The 12,059-nt window shown below is 41.7% G+C and overlaps 1 protein-coding gene across 2 annotated transcripts in view; it reads right to left on the minus strand.

Annotated features, from left to right (window-relative positions):
* Positions 1-1,541: 1,541 nt before the first annotated feature.
* The window catches only part of klc1b (kinesin light chain 1b), a 28,211-nt gene continuing 17,693 nt past the window's right edge, over positions 1,542-12,059 (minus strand). The window contains exons 12-16 of one of the 2 annotated variants that reach the window (XM_071922616.2): positions 11,947-12,055; positions 11,329-11,481; positions 3,895-4,019; positions 3,471-3,528; positions 1,542-3,308 (exon numbers count right to left, since the gene is read on the minus strand). In XM_071922616.2, coding sequence (XP_071778717.1) covers positions 3,234-3,308; positions 3,471-3,528; positions 3,895-4,019; positions 11,329-11,481; positions 11,947-12,055 — 520 coding nt within the window. In that variant the 3' untranslated portion in view covers positions 1,542-3,233. Of the gene's footprint in view, positions 3,309-3,470; positions 3,529-3,894; positions 4,020-5,157; positions 7,388-11,328; positions 11,482-11,946; positions 12,056-12,059 lie in introns of those variants that run through there. The other variant, XM_071922618.2, reaches the window with a different exon arrangement.

The raw sequence follows: 12,059 nt of genomic DNA on the forward strand, positions 1-12,059 counted from the left end.
TCATAGTTTACAGTGACCTTATCCTTCCTTGTGGTATTTGTTATCTCACATGGCATCACTCTAATATTCCTACAGGGAATTCTAGTTTCCCTGTGATATTTGCACAGCATCCTTATGAAATGCATTACAAGATTAATAGTTGTTTTTGGTAAGGGCTCTAACCTTGATTTGATGTTCTCAGTTGTGTGTCCATTTTTTTTAAGTGTGTGCACCGTTTGTCCACATTTGACATTTAATCCAGGTGGAAGGTGCACCGCCGTCTGCCCAGCTCACACAGCCTGAACATGAATGATTTTGACAGATAATAAATGGCATCAGCTGCACAGAGCCATGAGTCTTGGCCATGCTAATACATAATGCTCTGCACAAGGGCTGCTGGCACCACTGGTGGCTCTGTGTGTGACTGGTGCCATGTTGCTGGTCCAGCTGGCACCTTGCTACCTCTGGGTCACTCAGTGTGTTCCAGTGTGAGCATGTAGTTAACAGCTAACTGATTAAAGGGCCAGCACAGTGTAATCTGATGATCTGAAGGGTCTGCTGTGACTGGGGCAAACCAAGAGAGAAAAAAAGAACTCAAAATCTACCTGTTTGCAAACTTCACAACACCATCACAGCTTTGGCACCCTGCACCCCTGAATCCCAACTACATGGTACAAAAACCTGACAGCCTTTCACCTCATTCATCCTCTATGAATTCCTCAGTTACGGGGGAGCAGGAGCGCTTCAGCAGAAGACAGGCGCTACAACCTGCCTGCTCTGTTCTTTTGAAGTTTCGGAGGGCACGGTGTCAAGCCTCATGCACTAATGAACTCAGCTACTCCAACATGCTGTTTGCTTCCCCGACAGCTGCAGCTTCCAAGACCTGGGAGAGGGAGTCTGACAGCTCTCGGTGTGACTGAAGCATCTTGGGAGTGGGGAATTTCAAAGCAGCCAGAGAGGCTCCCACTGTGAGTGTAGAAACCTCAGGCAGACTTCTAACAGCAGGGAGGAAACTCTGGCAGACACATCATGTATGGACAAGGCACACTATAAATGTTTATGGGGTTCCCACACTCACTTGGACATTAAATTTAAAGTAAGAAAGTAACATTTGGGGTAAGACATGACTTTGGTCAGAATTAGACACATTACTTATGATCTTGTCAAGAAATCCTGGTGAAATCATTCATTTTAAAACTGCTATATCAACACAGATATCCATCATAGTGTTTCCCTCAGGATGTTAATTGTTGATCCAAGGACAGAGAGCTGAAGCATATTGATGAATTTTGGTGCTACTTTTAATTAAAAAAAAAAATCAAGTACTTTCATGACCATTCATGTTGAAAAACCTTTAAGGAATTTCAAGGACTACGGGAACTCTGTGTTTACAGGGAGCAGGACTAGTGCAGGACTCTTCTGGCTTTACAGAACAATTTACTGGTGAAGGCAGGACTGACAATGTGAAATGAGTCATTGAGTGTTATGGATGTGTAATGAGATACAGGTTCAACTATAGGAATAAATAACAAAGACACACTGCTGAACAGGAAAATTGTTGGTTTTATTTTTGAATGAAGACTGGAAAATGGTGAAGATTTACTAAAAGATGCAGAATTTATGACAACCAGACCCAAATAGATGCAAACTCTTGATTAATTCTTACCAACAATGACTCTGATGATTCTGAACCAAAAGAAATTCACTTCAATTCTGTCGCCCAAAATCCCTGATTAGGAATTGCAAGATTTATCAACTTATGATCAGATCCTATTTTGTACATGTATTAGAATGAAGGAAAGAAAAACATGACACATGTAAAACAAGAACGATCAAACATAATTAGAACATTCCAGTTGTTTTGAGTAGTTTCTCTAAAGAAAAAAAAAAAATGCAATCAAAGACAGAAGAGACCCATCTGAGAATTGTGCAAAATCTATCATTATAGTTTACATCTAGAAATGTATCATTCAAATCCTAAGCTCTGTAAACAGCAGGTTGAGAAGATGTGCCCACGGTTGGCAACTCTAACTGAAGACTGTAGACTCGACTGAAGCACAAAGAAACTCTGCACTTTCCAACAGTTTAGCTTTCAGCCGAGTCTTGCATGGCACCAGAGATCATTCAGGACGACCGGGCCGAATTACGCGGCCCAGTCCAGCTTCATCATTTTATACAACTTCAAAAGGTGTAAGGTTTTCCTGCAGCAGGTTCTCTTATGGTTGTGTTTTCTTATCTAACCGACTCTCTGAGACCATGAGCTGCTCTGAGACGATACACAGTCTGTAATGGGAAGAGCAGCGATGACACGTTCCATGCACTTGGATCTCAACGCTGGAGAGAATAAAGTAGCAGCCTATCTAAATTTCAAATGGTTTTCCCAACATTGTATGAACAAAAATTATCCATAAAAAGCAATCAGACTTAAATCGCATGTCAAAATCCAGTAGGATAAACATTTCACCCTGTTTCCCAAAGCTTTAACCAACACCTTGCATCCTCAAAGAAATCTCAACAGGCAAATGTATAACTATTAAAATGAAAATAAAACTTTCTTTTAACAAAGCATAATCAGGTGCCAACTTTACAGTATGCAATTTCGACCCCAAAACCTCAACAATTATTTCTATTTGGGGGGGAAATAAAGCAAAATCTATAAAGCATCTTTTTTAACATGTAGATAAACTATGACACTATGAAAACAACGAATGGCACAGGAAGACAAAAACCCGAAAGGGATTTTCAGGAATCAGAACATCTCAAGCGAAACAACATAACAAAAGGAGAAATATACCAGCACAGTTGACATTTAATGGCAACAGATTCCATTGATAAGTAAAAGCAGGGAGTCACAGTGATTATACATGAGGGGGAGGGAGAGATGAGGTATGAGGCACAGAGGCGGCTGGTCCTAATATCAGGAACATGATCAGGAACAGAAAACAGTAATCTCTCACTGGAAATGAATGGAAGTCCAAAAACACTAAAATCCTTAATTTAAAAAACTGAAAAGCCACACCCCAGTATCATACCTATATATATATATTGGAGAGTGAAAATGTCTTTGGGTCAGATGCTCAGATGGCTGATAGGTTGTGTGGGGTGGAGGTGGAGGTGGGGAGGGTATCCGGGGCTGAAGCTGTGCTGGTTTTGGTACCGTTGTCACTGTGGCTCAGAGAGCAGGCCGAGGGAGAGTGGGAGTATCTTTGGGACAGTGGTGACAGCAGCTTGAGGCTCCCCGTCTGCCCAGCTGCTCAGTTTCCACTGTACAGATCCACAGTGCTGGAGCTCAGGCCCCGGCTCTCCCTTAACTTACCGCTGCCCCGAGTCTGACGGAGAGAAGAAGAAGATAGATAGGAGGAAGATACCGAAGGTACAAGAGAACGGCGAGGAACGATGTGGAGAGGAAAGCAGATGGGATTTTAAGAGTTAGAAAATGAATTTCTTCCCATTTCAAAAGACTCCAAACTTTTCCACAAACTGTTCCTCACCTGGAATGGGTCGTCACTGGTCTTGTTCAGGTAATTTAAGGAAGCAGCTCGCTTCATGCTGTTGAATGGCAAAGGAAAATGGTAAGAACAAATTTGTGACCAAGGCAGTTGTACACGTACAAAGTGATGGTGGCATGAATTTCACTCCGGGTGAGTTCATGAGGTTTATTTATGTAGTTGAAGAGTTAATTTCTAAAATGCTACGTATCTGTTTTGTCAAAAACAAAGAAAACACTACCTAAACTTAATCATCCTTTAAAACATAGAGAAGCCAGTCTGGAAAAGTGTTGTCAGACTTACCTACAATCAAAGTTAACCACAATCCTTCAAAAAGTACAATAATTTGCCTGAACTGTCTGCTATCCATCATTTTGTGAGAATAGGTGGCACTTTCTTCCAAATGGTGGATTTCTTCAGTTCTTACTTGGTGCTGCGAGGTTCAGGCGGTCCGTTGCCCTGCAGTTTCTTCACCAGCAGCTCGCTGCTGCGGCGTAAAACGTCCCTCAGCTTCCCCAGAGAGCCGCTGCGCTGCAGCGCTCCACTGCCATCCTGCAGACACACACACTCATCAGCCATCCCATCCACTATCACTGCTATTCTGGAAAAAATAAATCAGAACTGCAGCATTTTTCTTTTTCTTAGTTGAACTGAAAATGTACAACTCCATTTATGTGTTGAGTGAGTTGACAACTGTTACCAAACCCACTGCATAATTTTAAAAATACTGTACATGGTTGTCAATGAGAAAATAACCTTTTATTTTTTTACCCAATTCTGAAAACCTTACTTTTACAGATGCATGGTTTCCTTCAGCAACATGTTATATATTATTTGTCATATAGGTCAGTCCTATTCATTTAATTCCTATTCAATGGTTGGCTGCACACAAACAGCATGATCCTGAAGCACTCACACAAAAGAGCCTATAAATTAGACATATGTACCTATGTGACCTTACAGGCTCAACCACTAAAAAATATTGTGCTGTGTGAATTAGATGCTCCTGAAATATTTAGCTAGATTTGTGTATGTTTGTACAGCATTGACATGTTACAATAACATGGAAATGTTAGCAATCATCTCATTTTCTGTTAATAACTGGCCATCATCATTTATATTGTGACCCATAAGTGTGAGTAAGGTTTGTACAGAAGAGGGGAAGTTATAGTATGAAGGTCTTTCTTATTATGATCCAATGGTTGTAGCCCCGTTCTGTTCATCCCATAAGGTATAATACTCAAAAGTGTTCCTACATAGTATGTGTGCTAAGTATGATTCGTTTTACGGTAACTTATCCATCCATCCATTCATTGTTACTTTTGAGTCTACTGTCTGTCACATACCCAGCTGTTCTGGATAATGTGTGTGTTTTAGTTACAAACCATACAATCATCAATTATAACTTGTCTGCCTTCCTCTGGTCTGGGCATGATGCATAGCAAGGTAAAAACCGTGTTTGAGGTGGGGTCTTCATAACACAATTTAGCATCATCACCAGCAGGGGGCACTAGCTGCATGTTTGAAGTTTTAAATGCAGCTGCCAAAGAAGCAGCATTACTGTTCCACCAGGTGGCTCTGGAGCCAACACTGAAGATGAACAAGTCAGAAGAATCTCAACTCCCACTGGTTGCAAATAGATACAGACGTTTTTATGAAGTGTATAATCTGATGAAGAGAAAAGACAAACTTCACAAATGAAAAACTTTATTTGAGAATACCAACAAGTGTTGATGCAATAATCTTCACAATGCAGAATGGTAAATATAATGCAGTCCTACTTACTAAGATAGAGTTTATAGACCTAACCATTTAGGTTCTTCCGCTTAAGGAAACTGAAGTCACACTATATATGTCAAGAACAGACAGTTCAATAAATAATCAGCATTCCACTAACACAACAATATTGTCATAATTATGTGATGAACATTATCAATTCTCATGTTCAGAGTTGCATTAGAAGTATAGGCCTACTCATTGGAAGGAATGGAGAATCAAGGCAAGTAGCATACTGAAAGCCGTATAATGAATGCACTTATCAAATCTATAAATACAGCCTACAATTACACTTCCAAGATGTTAAAGTAATTTTACATTCAGTTAGTTGAACATCTGAAATAACATTTGATCTTGAGGAAACACTCGCACTGTACTTTTGGTGTCTAAAAAGAAGCTTCACCAAAATGACAATGTTCACTTGCAATGAACTGTGTGACAAAGGCAACACACTCCATTAAGCTGTGTTCAATATACAGTATCCATAGCCAACGTGGGCCTTGTACCACCAAAACACACACAAATACACACTAACACTACTGTGGAATCCAGACTTCCATCAAACTGTAAGACTAGCTTGTCTATTCTACTCCTACACCAACAAATAAGTCAAAGGCAATTTTCTGGGCATTAAAGTCCATTATACTGTATGTTGAAATCTATTATGCTGCAATCTCAAACAGGTAGGTGGCCAATATCCGTGCTAGCTGCTCCAGGTTGGTCTCTACTATCATTTTTAGCTTTTCAGCATTTGCCATTGTTGCAAATTCCCTTTGTAAATGCAAGCGAACCTGTACATGGTGTACAGATGTACAGCCTGTGTGAATGCTGCACCAAGGACATTCTGGCCAGTTAGAGCGACTCGAAAATAAATTACCATGGCAACAACAGCTTGCTTTGATCAGAGCAATTTGCTAACAGCATGGGCTTAACTGCAGTGGGGCACAACGTCTTCTGGTCGTTCCTGACAGGCAACAGCTATGGTACTGTGAAAAACATTATTGCCTTTATATTCAGCCACAAAATAAAATCATAAAAAGCATTTAAAAAAATGTAAACAAAATCATATAAAATTAAACTGAATAGGAAATATATTTATAAAAACAAAAATGCTAATGCTCCCTTCTCATTTCTTCCCAACTAGGCCGTTAAAGTTATTACCTATTGTGATAAGCATTTATAACTATACAGTACCTTTTAAAACTGCTTAGGCATTTGATCTCAAGCATTTGTATACATTTAAATAGATGCAACTTTAAGGTAGCAAATCAAAGCAATGAAGAAAAAAAAACACCTTTCTCAAAGAAAAGATACTATGGCTAAATACAGGCACCAGGTTGGAAGCCAGTTTGAGGCCATCTATGTCAACTTTCTCTTGTTCTAGGAATAGGCTGCAAGTGCTCAAGGCTAGCAACAAACACAAATACAGAGTGAGACCAATGCAGAGCAACTGTGAAAATCCTTTTTTTTTTTTCTATGATATCCAAACAACTTCAGCCTATAGTGACAGTAACTTTCTACAACGTATCAGACTGTGGTTTGGAGTGATGTGTGGAGCAAAGGGTGCAGTCACAGGGGACACTGATCCTCCTTGTTCAAAATCATACGGCATTTATGTTTTGCCTTCTTCCAATAGATTCAAATTCAAATGTTACTGCTCCTGTTTAGTCAGATAAATCTACTAAGCACATGTGAAAAATTACAAATGGGTGTTGGAGAGAGGAAAAGTGTGGGTGAGTTCCTCAGAAGGAAAAGGTTACACACAATGACATTTCAATGCGTTACTGAGACACAGAGAGAGAGAGAGAGAGAGAAGAGAGAGGCAAAGGAACGATTTCCGACAGGGTGGACGACACAAGGTTAGTGAGAGTAAAAGGATAGAGAGAGAGAAGATGAAGAAAGGGGAAAAGGGAAGAGCAGAGCAGAGATGAGAAGACCAAACGTCCCAGCAGGTGTCAGTTGAACAGGGGACAGAGGTGACAACCAGGAGGGGCTCTCTGAGTCTCTGCCGGGGGCACCGGGAATGGTAGAGGAGCTGTTCATTTGGTGGGAGAGAGAAGGCCAGAGGGAACGACAACACACATCCTTTGCTATTGTGTTGGGGAAGGAGAGAAGGATGGAGGAATAATCTTGATGGCTTAGGCCTGATAAAAGAGAAAAGAGAGAGAGAGAGAGAGAAACAGACAAAAAGACAAACGGCACACATCGTAAGATTAAGAGCTTTGGGATGTGCTTCCTACGCTACGTGCCTAATGAGCAGTACATCTAGGCTTGATCCCTTTTCTACATTAAACTACACTCTCCACTTTCCTAGGCCAAGTCTGTTGTATTAGCAATTATGGCTTGAGGTTTCTAAACCTCAGTAGAGCAGGTTCGTATGTACAAAAATCATGTGAAAATCCAGCACTAGAGCCATGTTTCCGTCTGAAAATTTACGGCCATCTTATGAATTGTGCTGCAACGACCAAACAGGTCAGCGATGCAGTAGGTTGGTGGTTGCAGTCACCGTGACTCAGCCGTTTTTCCCTGTCTCTCTGGGTGCCGGGAAGGATGAACTTGGCACGCTGCACCCAGCCAGTGACTGTGCACTGCAGACGCAAGACATCTGCAAGCATCAGCACTGCAACGCACATACTCATATACTCATTACACTGATGATAGGCTGAGTGACATTGGCCCTCATTGTGAATAATATTTCTATAATTAGGCTATAGCATTTTGAATTCTCCTCCATTGCTATGGAAATCTTCCATAAACCTAGCAGGGTAAAACGCCCAAACCTAAACCCAAATTTGTATTTGACAAATGATGAAAACATAACCTTGATCAAACTATATAAAATCTAGCCTAGGATCTCACTTTGCTACTATAAAAATACCTTAATTGATGACTAATTATCTAGCCTATTTTGTCAATATCAACCCTCAAAAGCTTATTGTGTGGAATGTGAAATGGGAGGTCAAGAGGGAGAGTACAATCCACTGAGTGAGGAAAGGAAATTTGATTGATAGGCTGATTGGTTGTCATGGCAAGAGTAATCAACAAGGAAGTCGGTTAGTGACACACAGAAAAGGAAAAAGCACAGGATGACACTTAGAGAGCATGCAAACTAATAGGCAATACACAGAAGCAACCTAGCCAATAGCAAATACCAAAAGCACAGCCACACACACATACACTAATCAAATCATGCATTTTAAAACAGACACGCAGAGACATATTATTCATGAACCTGAATAGGACAACCACAAAACTGCTGACACGCTAGCTTTACAGTGCACTACTGACATCTCTTCACTGTTATTTACCATCTACTTCCATTGGTTAATTACACACTAAATAAATGAGCTTCTGAAAAGCATTGCTTAAATCAGTTCCATGTAAATGATAGATGTAAATCAATACACGGTAGGCATGTATTCAAATGCCTTTAACCAGGCATCATTTTAAAGTCAACTGTCAAGATTAGCTGTGTGAGTGTGTAAACATCTTCAGTAGTCTCAGTGGTGTATTAGGTTTATAATCAGACCGGCCGTGCGCCAAGCTGGGACACGTTCTCAGCTAAATGATGCATGACAAGAGCAAAGCGTGTCAGAGGACAGATGCCTTGATAAATGACAAATTTGAAACGAAAGGTTTCACATGATATATGTCTGGCTAGTCCATTTTTGATTGTCGTTGACCACCATAGCAGAGCCCGCTTTACCCCATGATGGAAAACAGACCTTTGTCTCTGACTAGGTTTCATAACAGGCAAAGCGATGGGTGACTGGTCGAGCCTAGATACCGATCACATCATCTGTCAACAGATATCTACAAAGCCTAATGACGAAGCAGGAGATAAGACTGTAATTTGCAGGTGCATGTTATATTCTACATTAGGCCGACTGATACCATGGTAGAATGAGACTAATTATAATGGTAGTTATTAATTTTTGCAGCTTTGAATAATGAGTGGATGGATGGAATAAGCGAAACAATCTTTTAGTTAAACGCTTAAAGTTATGTGACATACTAGCTCTCAGAAAAGTCCAGTTCTGCAGGAAGCATGAAAACGTCATGAGCACATTTCTCCCTTGGATCGTGCCAATATAATTTTTACTGCTATGGCCTTTATGAGAAGAGCGAGCACACACCCAGCAATCCTCCGCATGCCATTACATGCCCCAAAGAGAGATAGGTGCATATATACTCACATTAATATACATGCCATTGCATTTGAGTTTTAGGGTGGTGTTGAGTAGTTCTACTATGCGTATGAAAATGTGTGTACATTTCAATAGAAAAGGGATTCATTCAGCAATCACACAAGACCCAGCAAACATAATCCCCACCTTTCTTCCTAATATTACTCTCAGTCAGAGAACACAGCAGACAGGTTAACAGACAAGGTAGTGCATTTCACCCCAAGTGAAAACACAGTGAACACAAATGAGTGTCCGTGAGTGTGCATGTTAAGGGTGAGCCTGGCAGGCTGGCAGTGCTACATGCATGTTTGGGCTGGGCTGGTGCGGTGAAGGGCGTGGGTGCACTAGTGAGAGGAGAGGCATAGGCACAAACTCAAACAAGGCATCTCTGGGGGCACAATCTCTGCCCTGTGGCCTATCTAAGGCTCATCAGTGGGTTTCTCAGAGCTGGGTCGCTATAAAACCCCTTAAACTGCTGGAAGAGAATGTCTTGCTTTCCAACGCTCTCTCATAGCAAGGAGGCGGGTGACAGGTCCAACAGCCAAATGAGACAAGCAGCGCAGAGATAAAAGCCCGGCAGTGAAATGACACTAACGATTGTTGGTCTGGGTGAAACACAGGCTTACTGGACGTTCTAATGAGGCGATAAAACAGCAGGGTGAAACATTACATGTCAACCCCCCCGTTTACTGCGCTGAGGGAGAAGCATCAAGGATATTGGCATCCCTGTGAATTGTGTTTAATGGTCAAAACAAGACATCCTAATAGGGATGTGAACAGGCTATATATTTGTGAATCCTATAAAGCAAAGGGATATTTAATATGTTGTCAGGATGTCCCAGAATGAGCTTGTGCCTTTTTGTCAACCCCCCCCCCCACTCATGTAGAAGCATTACCAGCAACATTTAACGCAACCACTTATTAAAACAAGACACTAGGACTTCATTCACAAGCAATGAACGATAAAACATGAAAATCTAGTCCATAGCAAACTCAGCTGCTGTCAAATAACAAAGTCAGCATGCCAAGACACTCAATCAGCTTTACATTTCCCAAAAGGGATTTTCAGTTAACCTTTATGGGAAGGACAGGGCACGAGTTGATCGACTGGTGCAGGTACAGTTCTTTGAATGCATATGACTCCAGAACTGGGACTGAGCAGCCTGTGGGTGTGTTCACACTATTCCACTTTGTTAAAAAATAAATTTAAAAAAAAACACTGCCTCAACAGCATTTTATGAAAACATTTCTATGATGATGCCAGACAATATTCAACTGGTGCAGCATTTCATTTACATTGTAAAATAGACCTATGTTACATAATAAATGATAGATACATGCATGTGCCACTGATTTGGGTTATTTATGTACTTTGTTTGACCATGGCAAAGAGAAGGCTGCCTGCTCTGGCAATGGAGTTAGAGGAGCCAGAGGAGGGCCGGGCTGCAGTCAAACTGTCAGTGTCCTCTTCATTGTAATTGGTCAGCTCAGATAAGAAAATGTAGTCCACATCATGTGCACTTATCTAAAAAGCTGCTATTTTCTCACCTACAGAAAGCGCTCCACTCTTCATAAAAAAAAAAATTGGCGAGGTGCAGCACCAATTCTGAAGTGACTGCTTTTCTTTCGCCTTGTGGCTGCTCCCCATAGACTTTAATGTAAAAAAAAAGGCAGTGGCAGTCTGAAAGAGGATCGAATAGTGCGAACACACCCTAAGTGTTCAGTTACATAACAAGCCATTCTCTAGCCTATCCAGGCTTTTACAGCACAGTCTGAGAGGCTAGGACTTAAGGACGTTCTGTACCAGTCCACAAACTCGGTGATGTTACTAAAGCCACCCTGTCCCCCCCAGTGAGGCCGCTGGCCATGAGACTGAACTGTAGTGGATTTGTACTCACCCCGTTCCACTCCACGCCCATACTCACTTCCTCGCCGGTCTCGGAGCCGCTCTCATACTTAACGTTGGACAGGCTGTCCCTGCTCCTCCGCCTCTCGCCATCTCCATCCTTCAGGATCTCCACCACACGTGTCTGGTGGATTGGGTCAATGCCCTGGTGGAGGTAAAACACACACACACAAACAAATACACACACGCTTCATAATCATAGCTACCTTTGAGGGAGACATTAGCTAGCATTATAGTCGATGCGGTGAGGGTGTATTTTTAATTATATGGAGGTATTAAAGTGATGTTTGTTCCCCGTCTCTTCTGATGCGTGAAAGCATCGGCACAGTAGCATCACAGAGACAAAGACGCATTAAAATGGCTGTGAAATGGCAGTGATGTTAGGAGTGAGTAGTGGAGGCTCTAGTGAGGCTATCAGTTATAGAGAAACCACTTACTGTGTTGCTCTGGATCCAAAGCAATGCAGAGAGAGGAAAAAAATATCATGAGATCGACTGCCCTAGCATGGGGAACACACTCCATAACTTACAACAAAATGAACTAATAATCTATCTGTATGCAGCAAAGGCCATTCCCAGCTGTTGTTTGTGAGTGTGGAGGTGCTGCTGACCTGCTTGCGAGACCTCATGGCACATTCCTCCAGGGTCTCGGCGGCCTCTAGTTTGCCCTGTCGGCGGTACAGGGCACCCAGGTTCCTCAGGGTGGTGTTCACTGTGGGGCTGC

Source organism: Centroberyx gerrardi, chromosome 15, assembly GCF_048128805.1.
Source record: "Centroberyx gerrardi isolate f3 chromosome 15, fCenGer3.hap1.cur.20231027, whole genome shotgun sequence".
Taxonomy (NCBI): domain Eukaryota; kingdom Metazoa; phylum Chordata; class Actinopteri; order Beryciformes; family Berycidae; genus Centroberyx; species Centroberyx gerrardi.